Genomic DNA, 24,287 nt, shown 5'->3' with positions numbered 1-24,287 from the left:
GTTCTCCTGAAATCCACAATCTTTTGAGCATGTTAAGGTTGTTATGACGGCACCAGACAGCCTGCTGCTCAACCTCTTATCTGTATGCAGACTCATCACTGTCCTGGATGAGGCAGATGACTGTGGTAACGGTTTAATAACAGTTCCTCAATGCCAAATGAATAAAGTACAACGTTAACATTAAACATGTTCTTAACTACAACAACAGACACAACATTTTGAACACGATACAATATCATGGTTTGCAGACAAAAATTGTTGCACTGTTGAAAATGCCGATTTGCTATCACTGGAATAACATTTTACAAAATTACATTTAAAAATACATTAAAATATAAAACAGATATTTAAAAGACCCCAAACGTAAATACCTTTTAAAATACATGTTATTTGTTGTACATTAATTGTTGATAAGACATTCTCATGTTAATAAAGATATACTTTGCTACTGGCACTTAATTTTTAAAAATATGTTGCAAAGACATAGCAAAATATTCAATTTTTGCCATTTTTTTCTGTCCAGCAGGGGGGAAAAGGTGATTGCTGAGCTTTGTCACTGCCAATAAAAGTGATGAAAATGCCAAACATAAAATAAAAAAGCAGAGAGTTGTGTTGAATGCATTCATTATATCAAATTCTTTTTTATTTCTGTAACACTGTCCACTTTTATTTCAGAGATGCAAACAAAAGTCCATCTTGATGTGCTTGATCTTCCCATCTGAACCAAAGCAGTAGCGTTCGCCTGCGCTGTCTGTGGTTTCTCGCTTCCCTCTTTACATTTCACTATAATGACTACAGCATCAAAGGGTGCCAATGACAGAGGTAGCATCTAAAAACCTCTTAATGTGTGCCTGTTATTCTTCCGCCAAAGAAGACACGGCCTGCCGACAGCATGAAAATGAAAAGGCAAAAAAAAAAAAAAAACTGAAAATCACATTAGACACTCTGCTTTTGTTGTTCCAGTACACCATGCAAATATGACATGATCTCAGTCATTTGCCTGTGAAAAAATACCTTTCTTGCAGCCTTTGATCTTTCGAGCAGATCTGGGAAAAAATCTTGGCAGCGTCCATCAGGGTTGTTCATTTCTTGCTCTGTGTGTGTCTCTGGTGGATAATTAGATGGGCGAAGGGGGGAAACATGATCACGGATGCGACGGGAGACACTTATGAGGTGCTGGTTGATCATTCCTTCTTCACTGAACCAGTATCCTGTGAGGTCACCAATGCCCTGGGCAGCACCAACATCAGTCGCAATGTGGATGTTTACTGTGAGTTTAACAGCATACCTACTGTGTATAAATATGTTTCTTTTCATTTTATATCTTAAAGGAATGGTTTATTCAAAAACGATTTATGATTTCATATTTTATAATTAAAAAAAATATTTTGTCATTTCAAACCTGCATGACTTTCTTCTCTGAATGTATGTTCTTTTGCATATAATAATTTGTTTTTTGTTTTGTAGTCGGCCCTCGTCTGGCTGCTGATCCCCAGAGCCTCCAGGTGGACCGGGGTTCTGATGCCGTGTTCAGTTGCGCTTGGATTGGAAACCCTTCTCTCACCATCGTCTGGATGAAAAGGGGCCATGGAGTCGTACGTACTTTTCTCTGCATTACTCAGAAAATGTATCTATGTATCTGTGAATCTATAATAGTCCTATTAATATTTTGAATTAGCTTTCATTTTTATAGTTTCCTTTTTTATAGTTTACATTACATACAAGTTTTAGTAATTTTGTTACAGTATGTGCTTTTGTCATTTTTATTGTTTTTTATTACACTTTTTGTTATATATTTTTTAATTTACACTTTTGTATATATTATTTCCAGTTAGTAATCTTAGTGCTTTGACTTTTAAAAAAATGCATTTCAGTTAATTGCCAAGGCAACATTTGTAATTTTCGTTTAGTTTAATTTTTTCATCTAATATTAAGATTTTATTTAAGCTTAACTCCAATTAACAACAATGTACAGTAGTTAGATTTATTTTTATTTTTAGTTAACAATAAAAACCCTGTCTAAAAAGCTCGTAAATGTTCAAAATGTCAAGACTGTTTAAACTTTTTCAAAGCTTTCAAACAAAGGCTTTGTCGAGCCAAAGGTTTTTTTTAAGTTGATTTTGTTTATCTTGCTTAAAATTAGTTTTCAATTTAAATGTATTTTAATTCTACTTCCTTGCATTTAAATTTATATTTAAATTTCTATTCTGCATTCTGTCAAATTCAGGAATTTAATTGGAATTTAAAGGTGAAGTGTGTAGTTTCTTGCGACACTAGTGGCATCTAGCGGAATTACAAAAATGCAGCATATTTTCACACCTCGAACATAAATAAAGCTCTTACCAGTGCTTATGAAGGCATGTCTCAACATGCAAAAGTAGCTACTTTCTATAAGAGGTCCTACATATTAGGAATACTTTTAGCTGTGTTGCTATGTGTTATGAGTAAGCAATTGAGTATCCCTCTGTCTAGAGTGAACGCGAGCGTTTCCCTTATAATAAACCGATCCAACATTTCTGCACTGGGCGCATTTTTTGACATGATGCACCACAGCTGTTTGAGGCTGTCTATACTGGACACATCAAAGTAAACAATACAAACTGGAACATTTCTCTTTCTGAATGGGTGCATGATGATGTTGTATCATTGAAGCATGTTTTAATTGCAATGTCTTGTTTGCTTTGAGCTGGTCATGTCCCGTTTAATCTTTGAAGGTCTAAATACAGTTAAATTTGGCTTGCACTTCTGTAACTGAAGCTGAATATCTATTCCCATGTCCCACAGCAGCTAAACACCCTCTGGCTCCGCCTGCTACACTAGCCACGCCCCAAACTCACGCTATAGGTTGAGCTGGAAAGAGATTGGCAGATCTGAGCAGACCACTCTCAATGTTTATATGGTGCCTGGAGGTCTCAATGTTTAAACTTGTGGCTGAGATAAACCCATTAATGGCATACTAATAGTAATCAATGAACAATAAACTGGCTAATATGGAAGCCCGTTTCCGCCACAGTTGAGTAAAAAATATAATTCTGTAAGTCATAATAATGAGAAACTTTCGCATAATAATGAGAAACTTTCGCATAATAATGACTTAACATATTATAATAATGAGAAACGTTCTCGTAATGACTAAACATCTCATAATAATGAGAAACTTTCTCGTAATAATGACTTAACATGTCATAATAATGAGAAACTTTCTCGTAATAATGACTTAACATGTCATAATAATGAGAAACTTTCTCGTAATAATGACTTAACATGTCATAATAATGAGAAACTTTCTCATAATAATGACTTATTTTCTCGCACTTCTACGCATGCGCAAAGTGCCACGTTAGCGACATCCGCTGGTCAAAGCCGTGTAAACAATGGCACATTCCAGCAAACATGGCACATTCCTACGGTGGCCGAGACAGCTCAACGCGCTGCAACTGAAGCAAACACATGCAAATAGAGAAAAACGCATGCAAATAGAAAAAAACACCTGCAAATTAAAAAAAAACATCTTCATCAGTTTCACAACACACGTGTGCTCCAAATAAGGAAACGCGCTGCAAAAGTTCACAACACAACCAAATACAGAAAACGCGCTGCAAATAACACAGACCACAACGGAAATGTTTCCAGGGGAACCAAATAAGTGACGAACCCGGTTGAGACGTGCTTATTCATAGATGTGCTTATTGCTCGTGAGCTTCCCTATGCCATACTCCCTTCGAAGGGCAGATTGCAGAGCCCTTTTGGAGTGAGCAAGGCTCTAGTGTGCTGTTAGGCAGCCGTGTGGAACGCACTTGATGAAGGGAGCAACTAAAGACAACGTAATTTCCTCATTATTTTCACCTGGGATGTTCCCATGACAACGCAGCACGGCGTCCATCAGCTGGTCTTACGACAGAAATATAATGCTGTTAACATAACGGATGCAAATAATACATTTTTATTTTTAGTTTACAAAAAAAGCTTTTAAAATATGCGCTATATATCTGTGTCTCAACTTTAAAATTTTGGACCCTACATTACCTAACATTTCTTACGAAACTTTTCTTTATGAAAATGTAATAACATGAATCAATTTGTACAGTGTAACTGATCTATAGATAAATATCTTTCCTTCATGTTTTTCTTCTTTATCTTTTTTATTTATTTATTTTAGTTTCCAGCTCATTGTTCTTTTCTCATTTGTATTCTGATGACATTGAACATATTGTTAATACATTTTGTACATTGTATACAAGTTGTATGTCAAAAATTTTTTTTATCTCTGTATGTTTTGCACAAACAAATAAATAAATAAACAAAAAAAATAAAGTATAATTTTAAGCTGTAAGCACCAGCACGCATAGATTTATGGATATCTATGCCAGCACGGGTTCGTCACTTATTTGGTTCCCCTGGAAACATTTCCGTTGTGCTCTGTGTTATTTGCAGCGCGTTTATGTATTTGGTGGTGTTGTGAGTATTTGGAGCACACGTGTGTTGTGAAACTGATGAAGATGTTTTCTTAATTTTCGGGTGTTTTTTTTATTTGCACGCGTTTTTTTCTATTTGCATGTGTTTTTTTCTATTTGCACGTGTTGTTTTCTATTTGCATGTGTTTTCTTCTATTTGCATGCGTTTTCTTCAGTTGCAGCGCGTTGAGCTCTCTCGGCCACCGTACATTCCGCAGTGAATAACATTAATAAATTATCAGTATATGAGACGGGCTTCCATACTAGATAGTCTTTTATTCATTTGTAATATTAATTTGTATTTGTGTGTATAAACAAGCAGCAACACATAAGGGTGATCCATGGATTTCAAATAGATGGAGGAATGATAAGACAGCACACCTTTCCAAATCTGTTTATCTGGAAATCTGTACAAACATATTTTCAAGCAGTTTTGTTTTTGCATAAGGGTCCGTTCATACAGAACGCGCTTTTTCAATCCACTGCGCTGCTTTTTCATTGCTTTTTTTGCAGCGTATCGCGCATGACACGGCGTATTAAAAACGCGGCGCTCAATTGAAAGGGAGTTCATCGTTTAAAAACACGTCTCAAGACCTTGCGTTTTCCCCCATTCCACTGCCCACTTATGTGTAAATGTCTCCAAAGTCATAAACATCTTAAAGGTGATTTCTGTAGCCTGTTGAAATCTTCCACCTGCACATCAAATATCCTAGACGCTACCGCAAAATACGTGTTATAACACATATACCCATATATTTTATGAAGATGTTACACTTGAACTTAACGAATAAATGTAATATTCCAACTTTAATCTGATAGTTTTGTAAGTTCATGTAACACAATTTCCATCGGTGTGCACAAGCAGGCGTCCTTCGTTACCATGGTAACCACCCTGCTTCTGCATTCCACTTTCACACCTTTTCGTGCGCATGGACATTTTTTTTCGATTTTTAATTTATGTTATTTAATGATACTACAGATTGCACTCCGTAGATCACACTGACTTGAATGAAAACAACTCTTTTGCAGAGCGTGCCATGTTTGCTGTGATGCATTTACACGGCTTTGACCAGCGGATGTCGCTAGCGTGGCACTTCCTTGCGTAGATGTGCGAGAAAATAAGTCATTATTACGAGAAAGTTTCTCATTATTATGAGATGTTAAGTCATTATTACGAGAAAGTTTCTCATTATTACGAGATGTTAAGTCATTATTACGAGAAAGTTTCTCATTATTATGAGATGTTAAGTCATTATTACGAGAAAGTTTCTCATTATTACGAGATGTTAAGTCATTATTACGAGAAAGTTTCTCATTATTATGAGATGTTAAGTCATTATTACGAGAAAGTTTCTCATTATTACGAGAAAGTTTCTCATTATTACGAGAAAGTTTCTCATTATTATGAGATGTTAAGTCATTATTACGAGAAAGTTTCTCATTATTACGAGATGTTAAGTCATTATTACGAGAAAGTTTCTCATTATTATGAGATGTTAAGTCATTATTACGAGAAAGTTTCTCATTATTACGAGATGTTAAGTCATTATTACGAGAAAGTTTCTCATTATTATGAGATGTTAAGTCATTATTACGAGAAAGTTTCTCATTATTACGAGAAAGTTTCTCATTATTACGAGAAAGTTTCTCATTATTACGAGATGTTAAGTCATTATTACGAGAAAGTTTCTCATTATTACGAGAAAGTTTCTCATTATTATGAGATGTTAAGTCATTATTACGAGAAAGTTTCTCATTATTACGAGAAAGTTTCTCATTATTATGAGATGTTAAGTCATTATTACGAGAAGGTTTCTCATTATTACGAGATGTTAAGTCATTATTACGAGAAAGTTTCTCATTATTATGAGATGTTAAGTCATTATTACGAGAAAGTTTCTCATTATTACGAGAAAGTTTCTCATTATTACGAGAAAGTTTCTCATTATTACGAGATGTTAAGTCATTATTACGAGATGTTAAGTCAATATTACGTTAAAGTTTCTCATTATTATGAGATGTTAAGTCATTATTATGACTTACAGAATTATATTTTTTTACTCAACTGTGGCGGAAACAGGCTTCCATAGGCTTAAGAGAATGTAATTTAACATCAAAACTTTACGTACTTCACCTTTAAAATTAATTCTCAATTAATTTTTTCAATGGTGCACAACCCTGACTTATGGAGTTCTATTTAATTCTCCATCTGGATGTGATGAAATAAAACGACATACATGTGACGGGACTGTTTTCAAGGGCTAATGGACCCTCAGTAGTGCACATTGTGTTTGTTTGGGTCGTCATCTGTTAGGATCTCACAAAACTCAAGCAAGAGGCTGTATTTGTGACTACAGTGATGAGTAATTATAGAAGCAGTTCTGCTTCATGTATTTGCTTCAAAAAAGAAAAAAAAGACAAGGAAGAGAAAACTTTTAATGATATCTACGAAGTTGCTCAGACTGTGGCGTTGTGTTTTTTTTCTCCCAAACATCTGTTACCTTGCAGGTGCTAAGTAATGAGAACACCTTGACACTGAAGGCAGTGAGACAGGAGGACGCTGGGAAATACGTATGTCGAGCTGTGGTGCCGCGAGTGGGAGTGGGAGAGAAGGAGGTCATGCTTACTGTCAATGGTAAATACTTCAAACGCTTTGTGTATATGCAGTCTGTCAGCCTGATCAGGACCCTTCAACAAATTCTCATTTGCTTCGGGTTTTGATTGCTTTGACTCACAAGAGCTGGAAGAGCCTCTCAAAAGTAGGATCAGGCCACATTTCGCTCGGGGTAAAGGGGATGTTTTCTACACTGTTTAGCTTTGCAATAACAGAGACATGCTCTATGACCCTCAGAGATATGGGCGCCGTAATCAGGAGAGATGATCTTGAACCGCTCTCATCATTTCTTCTCGCTCGTCAATAGATGACAAACACGGAGCACATGAGGCCGAGTGATTTGCTTAAAGGACTCTACCAGGTTTCTGAATCAATATGGGCATATTGATTTACCCACACTTCAAGAAGTGTCTTTCCCTAAAATGTAATAAATAAAAAAAATCACAGGCCATTCTTGGGAGCTCAAATAATACCAGCACCAGCAAAGACCATATACATATATGTGTTTTGGTTGTTTTGCTTTGTCTTGCTGTAGGCATTATTTTATTGGTTATTCTCTCTCTAGAGTAGCTCATGAAAAAAATGTTATGGAGCTTTGTATGCTTTATCCATTTGTTTTGATGGAAACTTTTAAGTCCTCAGGGCTTTGCAATAACACCGCTCCTGCTCCTGTGAGGCAATAAGCCTGTTCAACGCTCTATGAATTCTTAATCGTTGATGTTTTTCCTCTTGTGGTGTTACAGGGTTGAGGTCTGGGTCTGGTCGGCGTGTTTGACTGTAGACCTCCTTGAGTCCTTGTGTCTAATCCAGTCTAATCCAGGAATTATTCAATCAAAAATGAAAATTCTGCCATCGTTTACACTTTTGTCGTTCTAAACCTGTATTACTTTGTATCTTTCTTGTGAAATACAAAAAGAGATGTTTTGAACGATGTTAAGCTCCAAAAATGGCAAAAAAAGCAACATAAAAGTGCCATAAAAGTAGTCTGTTTGACTTGTACAACGAATTTTAAGACTTCTGAAGCCTTTGTGTTAGGAACTGACTGAAATTTAAAGGAATAGTTGACCTAAAAATGAAAATTCTGTCATAATTTACACTCCCTCAAGTTGTTTCAAACCTGCATGAATTTCTTTCTTCTGCTGAACACAAGGGAAGATATTTTGAAGTACCCCATTGACATCAACTGTTTGGTTACCGACATTCTTCAAAATATCTTCTTTTGTGTTCACCAGAAAACAAAAATTCATGCAGGTTTGAAACAACTTGAGGGTGAGTAAATGATGACAGAATTTTCATTTTTGAGTAAACTATTCCTTTAAGTTTAAGCTGTAACGAAAGGAAAGATTTTCAACCTGTTTTAACCTGTTCCTCACAAAAAGCTATTGTATAAATTGGCTTCATAAGACTTGGGAAGCAATGGGTTGTATAGACTAGTTTTGTGACCTTGTGATACTTTAATGGTAATTTTTGAAACTTAAAAAGCAATCATGACTTTTTTTTATGTATAAGAAGAAAGTATATACATTCTGCTGAATCCCAAAATCCTCTTTTGTGTTCAACGGAAGGATGTAAGGTCATTCCTGAGGTCTTTATCACAATGTAGCACTGACAAAGTATACAAAGTACTTTGGATTCAGAAAGACTGAACATTTAAAACCCAAATATTTTATGCAGTCTGTAAAACCGCCCACAATGTAAATGAAGTTGTGTTCCTGATGCAAATCAAGACCACATAGTTAAGGTCTATGTGATAATGTAGCTCAGTCACCTCATTGCCAGAGATGGTTCTCGGTGATCCATATCTGCTTCTATTCTATAATCAATGAACTTTTGCTCAGGATGTGAACATGCAAATAATGAAGCAACACCAAGTTTTTGAAACTAGTTCATGTATGTCTGTGATGATCAAGTCATTTGGATATTGCAGATACTCAGGTTACAAGCTTGGTTACAAAGGGAACTATTCCTTTAAAATTCACCTCCATGTTAATATTCTGTCATTATTTATGCCAAGCTTCAAAGTTGTTCCTCAACATATAAAATTGTTTATTTTAAGAAGAAAGAAAGTCATATAGGTTTGGACTGACATGAGGGTGAGTAAATGACAGAACTTATGTTTTTGGGTGAACTGTCTCTTTAAGAATTGTGCAGCCATATACTAATAAACAGAGGAGACACATTAGTGCTTAAATACCAGAATTTAGATGGATTAGGCAGATGATGAACGGGAAATATGATTACTGATATTATAATAGATCATTAATGAATAGCCACATTAGAGTCCATTAGGCTGCAAGAGCATCTCTTTGACAAACACAGATGATTTTCTGTCTTTGATAAAGATGTGTGTGAACGAGGCCCTTCACGGAAACGGATCGATATCTCTGCCATCTCTACACTGCTCATGGCCCTCGCCTCGTCTAAGAAAAAACGGTGCTTTTAAACTTCTTTAAAAAGAGCTCCTATTTTTGCTCCTTCATCTCCACAAAAACATCAAGAAAGGAACAAAACAAACCAACTCGTTTCTGATAGGATTACGGTTTTGGATTAACCTCAGTTCTCCTTAAAATAAACAGGAAACCAAACACCCATTAACAACTTAGGATGCCATTTCAGAAGCCTGTTATGGAAGTGTTGTTGAACGTAGTTTGTGGAAGTTTTAAGAGGCTGTGCGCCCACACGGAAAACAAATAGTCCTAGAGCCAATGGTTATGTTTTTTTCAGAGGCGGACAGAGTACAGAGCTTTGTTACTTGAGTAAAAGTACAGATACCCCTTGCTAAATTTTACTCAAGTACAAGTAAAAGTACTACATTCAGATGTCTACTTAAGTAAAAGTACTAAAGTACTTGTTTTAAAAAGTACTTGAGTATCAAGAGTACAAGAGTAGATTTTCTAAATATTGCATTACTACTGCCACAGTGCTTACATTTCTGCACAGAAACGTCCTACATGGAGTTATGAAAAATGTTAATGTTAATACCTTGGAGAATGTAAAAGGAATTGAAAGTAAAATCAAGTCATTTTCATCTTTTTACCATGTTGCTTTATTTAATTTAATAAAATTTTTGGGGGGTCCCATCTTTAAACACACACACACACACCACATGTAAGGGTGGCGCTGCCAATAAAGCACCTAAAAGCTGTCACAAAGAACCGGCAAAAGGAATGATTATGAATATGTAAAATATAGCAAGGAGATATTTTAATTGTTTATTAATAAACACTTGTTAATAAACAAGTGTTTTCTTTGTCAGTGTCGGCTAGATGAAGTTGACGATGCTGACTCGCGATCTTCAGTAGTGAACGCGCCAGAGAGAAATGCACATTTCATATGGATTACATAAGCAGAGAGCAGTCTGTAGTCGGTTTTCTTTCATTTTGAATTGTTCTGTTTAAAAGTAGACATGTCTGTGAGAGGCAAGTAGGCTACCTTATACACTGAGTTTCGGTTCATTTATGAGACGAGATCTAGTTCACGTGCCGGCGCCTCCGTTTCTTATCTATCGTCTGCTATTTACTTCTTATTTATTAAACCCAGGCAATTGGTTGATGAAACATTGATTAAGATTAAAATTAAGATACAATTAATGCAAAACGAAATTCAGGTTAAAGGTTTTGTGTTTTCTGTTTGATGTCTCTGTGAAAGTTTTAAAGCATTTTTTATGCCGCTTTCAGAGCGCTCACGTCCGTAACGGAGAACACGTTCATAACATTGTTTTTTCCTCATAAATGCAAACCCGAAAAATAAAATAAAACAAAATTAATATTTTATGTACTGTGGAGACTGAGCGCCAACCCTTCTTCATTCGCTGGGTAGTAGCCTACTTTGGTTTGCGCAGTGAAATTCACATAATCAGTAAAAATATATTTTGCCTCCTAAAGTTTTTTTTTTTAAGAAATCAGAAATCCCTCGTGGCTACGCCACTGCCACATTTGAACCTGACTGTGTTAAACACACTACATACGCAAGAACATCAAACCAAATGCTTGGCTTACATTAATGTGTAATATAAAATCTGACCATGGAGTTGACTTTGGCGGAAAGCTGAAAGTGATTGCTGATAGGCTGTCCCAATCAGTGGCGCCTGCACAATCCAATCACGTTTGAGAGGGAAACAAACGTTTTTTTTATTTTTTTTTACTCGGGTACTCACGGTTATGGATAGAAATGTATTGGAGTAAAGAGTACAATATTTGCCTCTCAAATGTACTTGAGTAAAGTCATGAGTACTCCCCAAAAATGATACTCGAGTAAAGTACAGATCCCTTAAAATTGTACTTAAGTACTGTACTCAAGTAAATGTACTCCGTTACTGTCCGGCTCTGGTTTTTTTGAGCCAAGAAGTTATGTTCTGTGCATTACTACAAGTACTGTTCTTCGATAAAAACATTAATTATTGAGGGAAAATAAAAAGCATGATTTTAGTTCACATCTTTAGAGCTAGACTTTTTAATATGTAATAAAGGGTTTGTAATGGAAATTATTAATAAATATATTATTATATATTTAATAACAATTTCCATTCTGTGGCTCCCTTTGAGGTTTATTGAGGCTCCCTGGTGAACCACTGATAGACACGCTTTTAAATGTTGGTCTTTGGTTTATTTATTGTATAAATGTATGTGTATCCTTGATTATAAATGTATATATTTTAAATCATTTATTGTTTTGATAATATGCTAAATTAGATGCGGGTCAGGTGGCGTGATGATCATGCCTCCCTGTTTCCACCCAGGCACGGAGCGAGACGTGTGACGCCACCTTCCTCGTGCGGTTTGGTCTCACATCGCGCTTTCTCTGCCTGCTTGTTTCCCATCTGAGCCTGAGAGATAAAGCTGTTTAATTACAGCCCTCATTTATGGTCATGATCCCCTGTCAGATTTGTTTGGCTCCTCCAGAGGACACGATCTGAGCAGACTGCCACTGGAAGAGCACGGTAAAAGCGTCCCACCCCTTTGCCCGACTGCAGCCTTTGAGTGCACGTGTGATTAAGAGGGTGCTGGGGAAAGTGAGAGCATTGTCTCGCTCTCTCCAGAGAGACGGTGCTCCGGTGTGTACAGAAGACTCCTGCACACTGCTGGGATCTGTAATTGATGGGATAGTACTCGCGCACAGAGACACCCGAATTCCAATTAAAATGAAAATCTGTTTTCGTATAGAGACACATAATGAACCTCAATCTGCTGTGGATGGAGAAATGGAAATGTTTTGATTGTATTTATTATGATTTTATCTCCCTCTTTTGTCTTTCACTTTTAATTATTTATGAAATTAAAGTTTACTCTAAGCATCAGGCCTATTTCCAGTTTTGTTGAATAAGATGCAATGGGAAGAGTCATTATTCTGTCATTATTTACTCACCATGTCATTCCAACCCTGTATGACTTTCTTTCTTCCGTGGAGCACAAAACGTAAATGGTTGGGGAATATCATGCAACTTCTCAATATAATGAGCACTGGAACTGTCAAGCTCCAAATGACAAAAACAGCACCATAAAAGAGTTCCATGCAATCCATGGTCAAGTAATATGATAGCTTTGAGTGAGGAACAGAATGAAATTTAAGTTTTTATTCAGCATCCTACTTAGCTCTCTTTTGTGAATTCGTGAGAAAATGTACATGTACAATCAAACAATTATTTGAGTTGGATCTTTTCAGTTAATTTGACTGTTATATTTGGCATGATATTGAAATTTGTTTCTTTTCTAAGAATGATTCATGCATGCATGTTTAATTTTGTACTTTTTATTTTTACATTCATTTGTATTAAAATGTGAAACATCAGGCTTTACTCTAGTAACTTCAATCAAGCACCACCCTACATTTTTTTCTCTTTTTTTGATAATCTGTTTTAGGGGTGGGCGATATACTGGTAGACAGAAATTTGTCAACGGGTAGAGATTTTGGACTATTGTCTCTATCGCAGTTACGCTCACGTGAAGTTGCTGTTCTGTGCCGTCTCAAAAGCTTATAGTTTGAATGCGTTTTTAAGCCTTGCTGTTTAAAAACAAGTGATTTTAAACCATTTAAGTGCAATTAGCAGCGAAAGAGAACTCATTTCGATATATGCAGTCTGAGAGACTGTTTTTAAAGCGCACACACCTGAAACCCGCACGCATAAAGCCACTGCTCATAGAGTCCGTGAGTGCATGTGTATCACTATATTAGATCAGTGCGTTCGCTCTTAAAGTGACAGCAGCCTAATAAACATGCTTTGTTCTATTGTAGGCTTTTATTTCTTGTGCTTACAATTTCAGGTAGGTCTATTTCATTTGTGTCTTTGTTCTATTGTAGTTTTTTTGTCTTATAATAATTTTCTTTGTTCCTATTTTAGCACTGACTGTTTACTTGTTTTCAGTGAGCTTAATTTTTTTGTTAGTTTTTTAGGTTTAGGTTAGTTTTTGTATGTGATTTTGAAATTGGGGATGAGATGTATGAAATTCCAATTCAATTTGAATATCATAAAAACTTTATTTGAAGCAAAAATAACTATCATGATATATATTGTTGTCGTGAAATAAAACGATTCGTAACATGATATAAGATTTTGGTCATATCGCCCACCCCTAATCTGTTTTAATCGGATGGACGTCACAATACAAAATAAATTATTTGTCGCTACTTCCATTGCATTGCTATACTTTAATCTATCTGGGTCCAAATCTGTGTTTGTCTTCTTTTTGCTTAAGTGTATGAAAAAATATGCAAATCAGGTAATGTTGTGAATGTGGCCACAAAATCTGAATTCAGACACCTGGATCGGATCTTGTCTGGATGTGTACCTGGTTATATGCAAGCGTCTTTTCATCATTTGATCATCGTTTAATGAATGCAGTGATCAATGGAAAATGTACATGAACATCTCTTTTAATGGAATCTTGCCGTAATAGTGCATTGATAACTGTACCAGTCAAATAGCACTGAGTTTTGTGAATAAAGCACTATCTATAGTGAGCCTAATTTAAATAGAATGGAAGCATGTTTGTTCTGAAAAGAATAACAATGACTTTATTTGAATACTCACTGGGCATTTAGAGGCTGGTTATAAACTTGTTTGCGAGCGGTCAGTGAATAAGAAGCAGTGAAATAATACTGCATGCAAAAGTTTACTCTTACTCCTCGTCTTAAGATATAAGATGATCAAAAACAGATTGGAGATAATAAAAACAGCATGCAGCGTATGTTCTGTCATCTCTGTTCTCAGGGAGGATGTGTGCTGATGTGGTGTGCAGGCGGTTCATCTGTCAGACAGGAAGCTTGACAGTCTGTTGTTTGTTTCAGGACCTCCCACCATCTCCAGCACACAGACGCAGCAGGCGCTGTACGGGGAGAAGGGCCAGATCAAGTGCTTCATCCGCAGCACCCCTCCTCCGGACCGCATTGTGAGTCCTATCTAGCCATCTATCAATCAATCTATGTATTTGGTCAAAAAATATTTTTGAATCATTTTAAATCAATACTTCATTTTCCACTTACTTGTTGTATTAGTATAATAATTATAAAATGCGATAATAAATATTTTATAATAATAATATTTTCGGTCCATCATCTATCCTTTCTATCTATAGAATTGATATATCAATCATTCTATGAGTTTAGAATCAAATCAATATTTAATGTTACTCACATAATTTCTTTATATAATTAAAATATGATATTAAAATGTTAATAATAATAATGCTTATATACATTACCTTTTAAAAAAGGTTTCTACAAAAATATTAATCAGCACAGCTGTTTTCAGTAATAAGAAATGCTACCAAATCAGCATATTAGGATGATTTCTGAAGGATCATGTGACTTTGAAGACTGGAGTAAGGATGCTGAAAATTCAGCTTTGCCATCACTGAAATTAATTAAATTTTAAAATATATTCAACTTAACTCAGTGCAGCGCTTCAGCGTAGGCTTCCACGTAGGCTCACTATTGGCCAGCATCACACGCATCACACACATGACGAGCGTCGGCCAATAGTGAGCCTACGCGTGACGTACAACCCAGAAGCGCTGCGCTGTTACACTACGTGAACTCACTCAGAAGCCCACACTGAAGAAAATGAATAGTTGAATAAAGTCGTTATTTTAGGGGTTTTTTTGTGCACAAAAAGTATTCTCGTCGCTTGATAAACTTAAGGTTGAGCCACCGTAGTGTAGTCACTTGGACTATTTTAACAATGTTTTTACTAACTTTCTGGGCCGGCAAGTTTCAATTACAATAGAAGCCTATGGAGGAGTGAGACAGCTCTCAGATTTAATAAAAAATATCTTAATTTGTGTTCCGAAGATGAACGAAAGTCTTACGGGGTTGGAACACCATGAGGGTGAGTCATTTTTGGGTGAACTAACCCTTTAAATAATGAGGGAACATGTTTTTTAAAAGTTGAATTCCTTTTCTTAAAGTAAATGTCTTGACTGAATTTAAAATGTCAAGTTGCCATGACTTCTGCTGTAATATTAAATTATATAATTATTTATAGCAACTCGAAGAATCAGAGAGTTTTATGCAACATTAAATGGTTAGTTTTATCATGTGCTTAAGATGTTTTCTAGATGAATGTGAAGGAGACTAAAGTACTTGTTGTCCAAAACTATTGACATCACATGACCTCTCACGAGAAAAAAAAAAAAAATGACTCGATGCATGCTGGGAAGCAGCAGAATGGACTGAACCGCAAAAGTATTTTTTTAGTCTAGGCCTATTTGTACTAAAAAGTGCATTAATCCAACTGACCTGCTGTGCTTGTCGGCTCGACTTTAGAAAACAGAGTATTTCGTAATAGCAAAACTGCACTGAAATGCTTTACTTGTGTTCCTGAAAGTTGTACGAATTTTGGAATAGTATACTATTTTTTATTTTATGCAGGCATGGTCGTGGAAAGAAACAGTGCTGGAATCAGGAACATCGGGCCGTTATACCGTGGAGACCGTGAGCACAGAGGAAGGTGTCATCTCCACCCTCACCATGAGCAACATCGTCCCTGCTGACTTCCAAACCATCTACAACTGCACTGCCTGGAACAGTTTCGGCTCTGACACGGAGATCATTCGCCTCAAAGAGCAAGGTAATAATCAAGTTACGTGCGTGCGTGCGTGTGCCTCAAGTGTGTGCCAGTCTGTTTTACTCGCGTCTCGCAGTGATTAAGAACCCTGACTTGATTTTTCAGAGCATTAGGGCAAAGACTGGATCATAGTCTGTTTATTCAGGTAAATGTCACCTACTTAAATCTGTGGATTTCCTTAATGGAATTCCGACATATTCAGAACTCCAATTTAAACAGCCCTTAATCCTTTTTACTTGCCTTTATGATTTCTTTGAAATATTTAAATGAAATTAGATGGTATTTTTTATTCAAATACTGGCCCATTTTCCTCCAGTAAAGCCGACTCCCAAGGTGCAGAGCTGAGTTATTCAAAGAGGTCAGCTCATCCCCGTGGGATTTAATCGAAGACTCTTGGAACACGGCTTCATTATGTCTCCTCAAGTGACAAACAGGCTCCTGATCCGGACTGTGCACGTTGCATGGGTTCTACGTTCTGTCACTGGTTGTCTGATGATCCCAGCGGTTCTGTGTTCTCCTTAGGGTCTTTGCGCTTGGCCGTCATCATTGGGGTTGCAGTGGGAGCTTTCCTGGCTCTCATCGTCCTCATTGGGACCCTGGGGGCTTTCTGCTGCGCTCGAGTGCAGAGGAGTAAGTGAGCTCGTTGTTTCTACAGAGACAGAAAACACAGAGGCGACTCGCCCTGCACGTCCACTGAGACACCCAGCGTTTTTAGACTCAACTTGCAATGCAGTATTGCACGTTGTAGCACAACTTCATCCACACATGCACTAATTAATAGGAGCACTGCTTAACTACATTTTCCTGTAGCATGACGGCAGCTCAGATGTTGTCAAAATTAGTGTTGTTTTCCAATAATAAGTTGTTTTTCCAACAATTAGCAGTGTAGCGTGACAAAACACTACATCGCTCTTTTTATGTTATATTGTACAAAGCTGAGCTAACTCTCCTGGAAAGTCTGAAATGAATATAATTTAAAAATACGTGAATAATTAAAATAAAAAATAAAAAATTGAGCTATTTATCACTGTTTTTACTCAGTTATATAAATTATGTAGTCTTTTAGTTTTAATAGTTGCATTTATATATATATATATATATATATATATATATATATATATATATATATATATATATAGTGATTGTTATTCGCACTTTAGATTATGGTCCAATAAGTTATTGGATTAGGGTCCAATAACTATTAACTCCGAATTTTGCCTCAAACTCCTAATTACTGCTTATTAATAGTACGGTAGTTGTTACGTTTAGGTGTTGGTTAGGAATGTAGAATATGGTCATGCAGAAAAAGGCATTAATAAGTGCTTTATAAGTACTAATAAACAACCAATATCCTAGTAATATTCATACTAATAACTAATAAGGATCTAGTTAATAGTGAGAATTGGACCCTAAACTAAAGTGTTACTATATATATATATATATATATACACTCACCTAAAGGATTATTAGGAACACCATACTAATACTGTGTTTGACCCCCTTTTCGCCTTCAGAACTGCCTTAATTCTACGTGGCATTGATTCAACAAGGTGCTGAAAGCATTCTTTAGAAATGTTGGCCCATATTGATAGGATAGCATCTTGCAGTTGATGGAGATTTGTGGGATGCACATCCAGGGCACAAAGCTACCGTTCCACCACATCCCAAAGATGCTCTATTGGGTTGAGATCTGGTGACTGTGGGGGCCATTTTAGTACAGTGAACTCATTGTCATGTTCAAGAAACCAATTTGAAATGATTCGAGCTTTGTGACATGGTGCATTATCCTGCTGGAAGTAGCCATCAGAGGATGGGTACATGGTGGCCATAAAGGGATGGACATGGTCAGAAACAATGCTCAGGTGGGCCGTGGCATTTAAACGATGCCCAATTGGCACTAAGGGGCCTAAAGTGTGCCAAGAAAACATCCCCCACACCATTACACCACCACCACCAGGCTGCACAGTGGTAACAAGGCATGATGGATCCATGTTCTCATTCTGTTTACGCCAAATTCTGACTCTGCCATCTGAATGTCTCAACAGAAATCGAGACTCATTTGACCAGGCAACATTTTTCCAGTCTTCAACTGTCCAATTTTGGTGAGCTCTTGCAAATTGTAGCCTCTTTTTCCTATTTGTAGTGGAGATGCGTGGTACCAGGTGGGGTCTTCTGCTGTTGTAGCCCATCCGCCTCAAGGTTGTGCGTGTTGTGGCTTCACAAATGCTTTGCTGCATACCTCGGTTGTAACGAGTGCTTATTTCAGTCAAAGTTGCTCTTCTATCAGCTTGAATCAGTCGGCCCATTCTCCTCTGACCTCTAGCATCAACAAGGCATTTTCGCCCACAGGACTGCCGCACACTGGATGCTTTTCCCTTTTCACACCATTCTTTGTAAACCCTAGAAATGGTTGTGCGTGAAAATCCCAGTAACTGAGCAGATTGTGAAATACTCAGACCGGCCCGTCTGGCACCAACAACCATGCCACGCTTAAAATTGCTTAAATCACCTTTCTTTCCCATTCTGACATTCAGTTTGGAGTTCAGGAGATTGTCTTGACCAGGACCACACCCCTAAATGCATTGAAGCAACTGCCATGTGATTGGTTGATTAGATAATTGCATTAATGAGAAATTGCATTAATGAGAAATTGAACAGGTGTTCCTAATAATCCTTTAGGTGAGTGTATATTAAGTAATAGTATTAAATTGAAATTGCATGATTAGTTTGGTGTAGTTAGCTACTTTAACCTGTAATGCAGCTACATGAGGCTTGACAGTAGTTGAACTCCTTTAAGGTTCCAGTAGCTTGTAGCTCGGCAAGCCACATTTTCCTCATTACTGTACCACACAATGATAAAAGCACACCCGCACCTTACTCACGTCTTAGTCTATCTGAGGTCTTTATTGTCTTATCTTTCTGTTCGCAAATTGCCTCCATTAGCGGTGAGCTCCAGCTCCTTACCAGCAGCAGCCTGACTTTATCTGGCCAGGACTGTAAAGACCTCATTTTTTAACAAGTGATATTTCTTTCTTTGCATGTTGTGACCGTACTCCACAGAGGACATGCACCTGGTGATGTCATCACTCCCAGTGTCACTCTCCTCTCGGCAGCGAGAGCTCTCCGGCACTTTAAAAGGCGAAAGTAAGCCCTTCTCTCGCCTCTTTCATATTAGTGGCCATGTTCTGGGAAAATATACATGCATGTTGTTCACAAGCGAGTGCTGCACATTCACGAGTCTCAGAATCATGTCAAAGCTCAGCAGAAGCTGTAGGATATTGTGTGGGTTGCGTCACTATGGCTAATCAGAATGATTTCTGCCAGATCTCAAAGGGGTCGTATCCGCTAAAAATGACATTCGGGTGGAGATTGTCCATAAGGACCATAATGCAGCAAGGGAACCGGAAGAACACAGCAACATGAAGCAAATGATGGTGAGTTTGCACTCCTAATCCCCCCTCTCCACTTCTCTCTGATGTCCTTTACATCTGGTTTGCATTCTTCTGAGTTATTCTGATGTTATCAGCTCTCAATGCAGGTATAAATTGGCTCCTACAGAGCTTCAAAGCCGAGCTGGAAACATTTGCGTACACATACGAATGTTTTGAGTCTGAAAAGTCAAATGTTATCCTAAAGATACAAGATATGACAGTGTATCTTGCTTGTCTTTAGCCTCATTTTTTGTTGTTGTAATGTTCTAATATTGCTAGTAGTTTATGTCACTAGGTGCCATCACATTATTGGTCTTCTCACAAATTATATGCATTCCAAAGTAAAATTCTAATTTAATTATATTTTGACTAGGAATCTTTTTTCTTACTATACATTCTGAAGAGGAAAGTGTTTGTATTTAAATTATAGCTGTGCTACATCATGAACCAGAGGAACGATTATCAGTGCATAAAGTAAACTCAGTCAGAATGACGCCAATTTTTACACTGTTTTCCCACACATCATATTTTATTATGTGCCTGGAATGTTTGCAGAAATAATTGCTGCTAATTTGCATAAAGCTATAAGTTTCTCAACCTTGTTGAGTTGCTGGACACAACCACGTCGCTGTCACAATCGCCAGTTTCTTGTCGAGTCCTCGCTTTAAGTCTCTGTCAGAGTAAACGTTTTTTTGTGGGGGTTTTTTTGTGGCTTCCCATCTACCCCTGCAGAACTCAAATCACAGCATTGCAGCATCCTTGAACTTTGACCGGGTTCAGATCAGACCAGAGCTTTGAGGGAATTTCTGTTCTTGCAAGATGCTGAAATTCTCCTGTACATCCTAACAGGCTGAAATCAATACCAGTCACTGGTGCATCAGCACACATCTACTGTATCATCTCACTTTCTCTCTGCTTTTAGATGGAGCGATCCGAGTTTCAGCAAGAATCGGTGTTAAAACAGTTGGAGGTCCTGCAGGAGGAGGAGAGGGAGCTACAACACATTAAGGTGATGAACAGAGGGATGGAGAGACAGGGGGAAGAACTCTGCAGGACTCACATCTGTCACCATTAAAGAACCCCAGAGAGTCATTTCTCCATCACACTCATAAAAAACAGATTTAATACAACAGCCGCGTAATCTCACAGAATCTAATAAAGCAGAGTTGGGGGAACTCACGCTCTCTGACTTGTTTCAGAATTCCTGGCCATGTTCTTTTTCTTTACTGAGTCCATTAAAGAAATGTTCCTAAATGGACGTGTTGTCATACTGACTGACTGCATGTCAGATCTCCAGTGCGCAAGTTTTCATTATGTTCACTGGTAATTGAGAGTGTACCGGGACGTTTGGTTGAATGTGCATGCTAATTCGTTTAATGAAAGCCGCTTTGCTAGACTTCAGTCTGGAACTTTTGCCTGAAACTTTTCAGCCTTTCAGATCATTTCAAAAGCTCAATATTTCAAGGACTTGTTAAGATCTTTGGAAATTGCACATTGAAGGCACAGCATCCATCATTAGTCATATGTGCTTAGGCAAGCGTAACTAACAAGAGATGGAAACTTTGACTTGCGACTTTCTGTTGAGTGGCATTTGCAGAGAGAAAAACATTTATCAAAGATAAAGCATCATATCCTTTCCTTTAGATAAGTATGACTTACGAAATAGTCATGTTGAAATAATATATTATTATAAGTATTTTAAATTAATTGTCTTGCAACAGGGTTTGCAAATCTAACCTACAGCATAAAAAAATGACCACAGGGATTTTAGGATTTTTGACTTTTTATCAGCATAAACAGTCTGTTCCTTACCATCAGTATTTAACGCAATCATGTAACTCGTTAGAAGAATATGAATGGTGAATTGTGTTACTTTTATAAGCGATCAGACTTACGATTTTCAGCTGCCAGAAAATAAAACAAGTGTGCAAATTCTATAGATTCAAGAATCCTTTGGTAATCTTTGCGGTAGCGGAGTGAACATGGAAACATATATGAGATGGGAGGAAAAATTCGACTTAAATGCTTTTACTTTCTTTTGCAAAAGTCTTGCATTTCCCCGAGATACTTTATCTTTGGAGGAGCACAAAACCTTTGCAAAGAGAATACAATGTTTCTCAGGGGAACGCAAAACTTTTGCGAAATTAGCAAAGTTTCTTGAGGGAACGCAAAACTTTTGCGAAGTGAACAAAGTTTCTTGGGAGAATGCAAAACTTTTTGCGAGAGAACGTAAAAGCATTTAAATATATTTTTCCTCTATTTAAATATAGATTTTTCCTATCATAGAGACTTGAAAGTAGACTTGGACCAGTCGTGGTGAGTTTTGCAGGGGCACTCAAGAAAATCAAGCAAAAATGAATAAAACATCAACTTGGTCATCCTATTTTCTACCAACAACCACACTTGCCTTAAGGCAAAATCGTCATCATCCATCAATCTTCAAATATTGCATTCCATCTAGTACGATAAGCCATTAGCCCCCAATCAGAGAGGTGCGGCCTTGACTCTGACAGCGGTAAAAGTGAACACCATACTATATATTTTTTTTTCCAGGAATCCTTGAGTTATTTCACCTCAGCGCTCACACAAGGCCGCTAGGATTAAAAAGAGAGAGCAGATATATGTTATCTATATAGAAATTGGCCAAAAATAAAATGTGAGTGAATTTTTATGGAGATTATTTCGCATATTTAATGCAGACATGAATCGTCAAGGCCCATTTAATTAGCTGATAACAGGATTTGACTGTTTATGCTGGAGATGACTGTTTCACACCACTAAACCATGTAATCTTCTTAGCGTGGGACAGTTATCAGTCTGTTCCCTAATTTCCATGTCACGCTGCCTATAATTAGTGTGAGCTGAACTTGACCTTGGCTTTTTACAGCTTACAAATACATGAGAGGAAAATTACAGTTTCCTTTTTCTTTTTCTCTCATTTAGCTTTTTATTCAGGCTGAAAGGTGTATACTATAACAGTCCTGTAATATAAATAATTGTTTGCTGAAGTGAATAATTGTGCTAACAGTTCTTTGGATAAACAGATTATTTAGATGGCAAGCTTCATGCAAAAATCAAAATGTCCACAAACAAAAAGAAAAATTAATTTGATGTGTTTAATGATTTATTGACTTCTTTGAGTCGAGAATTCATTACATTTTTGAGTGTGTTATTTCAACAGAAAAGACCCTTTTTTTATTTACATATCAGCCACAGTTTAACTTGCATTATATACACTTCCATAACACTGCGAAATTCATATGTAACTTAAGTCATTGCCATTATTTTTCCGATGACTTATTTGCATAGAATGTGTGCAAATAATTAACTCTTTCCCCGCCAGAGTTTTTTTTTAAAAAAAGGTGCCAGCCACCGCCAGCATTTTTCATAATTTTCACAAAAATGTCATGGCCCCAGAATATTTTGTTGTATGAATATGCAGTATATCAAAAGAAAAAAAAATCTTCTAGCTTCACACATTCTTTTATTATCAACACTTGAATGTGGGTCAATTTCATTAAAAAAAAGCAACATTCTAATCAAAAAGCTGAGAAAAATAAAGACTACATTCAGATCGGATTCAGAACGATGATCAAAACATAGATAGAGTAGATTGAGTCCATCAACACCCCCAAAGCTTCACAGTCCCATAGCTCGTCCTGGGTCGACATTTCATTCAGTAACGTTAGGAAGTTTTGATTTATATGCTGTTTAATGTTGATGATCGTGGCATTTGCTTATATATGCTATCGCTTGTTTCTGCTTCTATTTCGCCTGTGTTTTGATCAGGAGATTCTGTACTCTTTCAGAAGATGGGTCATAGCGCCCTCTAGCGTATAACAGTGAAAACACGGAAAGCCTGAAAATTCTGTCAATGGCGGGGAAAGAGTTAAATGATTGATGAAATGTATTTATTTATATCTAATAGGATCCAACCAATGGATACTACAGTGTGAACACCTTCAAAGAACAGCCGACCCCGACCATTTCTCTGACAGCCAACCAGAACACCGAGGTCCGAAACCCTGCCACGGCGACCCTCGGGAAGCACCGCGTCCCCACCGGCATGTCTTACACCAACATTTACAACACGCTGGGTGCCGGTCCCAACCGCCTATACGACTACAGCCAGCGTTTCGTGCTGGGCATGGGCAGCAGCTCCATCGAACTGTGCGAACGCGAGTTCCAGAGGGGATCTCTGAGCGACTCCAGCTCGTTCCAGGACACGCAGTGCGACAGCAGTGTCAGCAGCTACAGCAAGCAGGATGGATACGTGCAGTTCGACAAAGCTAGCAAAGCCTCCGTGTCGTCTTCATCCCACTACTCACAGTCGTCGTCCCAAAACTCAGACCTGACCCGACCGCTGCAGAAACGAATGCAGACGCACGTTTAACGTGAGCATCATATGTGTTTTTGAACGAACACTAAAGGTGAGTCACCTGTGCTTCATGCATCATTCGTGGACATATCCAAGCGTCGCTAGCTTGGAAAGACAATACCGACATCTCAAGCTCATTTTTCTGTATGTTTTGAAAAGTAACGTGTTTTTTAGATCTCATATTCTTTGTGGAAGGCTTGCGAGTTTGAAAAAGGAAAACGCGGGGGCGGGGGAACCTTGGACGTCGTTTTATAACATGACAATCAGGAGTCCATCCCACACAATCGCCATTGACTATCACGGTGAGCCGATCTAATCTGTTCTGGGCAGCCTGGGATACGGTACCTGG

General features: G+C 37.5%; 1 protein-coding gene across 1 annotated transcript in view; it reads left to right on the top strand.

The window, feature by feature from the left end:
• The window catches only part of kirrel3a (kirre like nephrin family adhesion molecule 3a), a 145,885-nt gene extending 121,909 nt beyond the window's left edge, over positions 1–23,976 (top strand). Inside the window, exons 7-16 of the mRNA XM_056244205.1 lie at positions 1,122–1,270; positions 1,468–1,595; positions 6,963–7,089; positions 14,353–14,453; positions 15,934–16,132; positions 16,652–16,759; positions 19,190–19,273; positions 19,454–19,563; positions 20,483–20,569; positions 23,489–23,976. Of these exons, the coding sequence (XP_056100180.1) occupies positions 1,122–1,270; positions 1,468–1,595; positions 6,963–7,089; positions 14,353–14,453; positions 15,934–16,132; positions 16,652–16,759; positions 19,190–19,273; positions 19,454–19,563; positions 20,483–20,569; positions 23,489–23,953 (1,558 nt within the window). The 3' untranslated portion in view covers positions 23,954–23,976. The remainder of the gene's footprint in view (positions 1–1,121; positions 1,271–1,467; positions 1,596–6,962; positions 7,090–14,352; positions 14,454–15,933; positions 16,133–16,651; positions 16,760–19,189; positions 19,274–19,453; positions 19,564–20,482; positions 20,570–23,488) is intronic.
• Positions 23,977–24,287: the final 311 nt, after the last annotated feature.

The sequence above is a fragment of the Rhinichthys klamathensis genome, unplaced genomic scaffold (assembly GCF_029890125.1).
Source record: "Rhinichthys klamathensis goyatoka isolate OS25496 unplaced genomic scaffold, OSU_Roscu_1.1 h1tg000027l_1, whole genome shotgun sequence".
NCBI lineage: Eukaryota > Metazoa > Chordata > Actinopteri > Cypriniformes > Leuciscidae > Rhinichthys > Rhinichthys klamathensis.
This window is presented reverse-complemented; position numbering and strand designations above follow the sequence as displayed.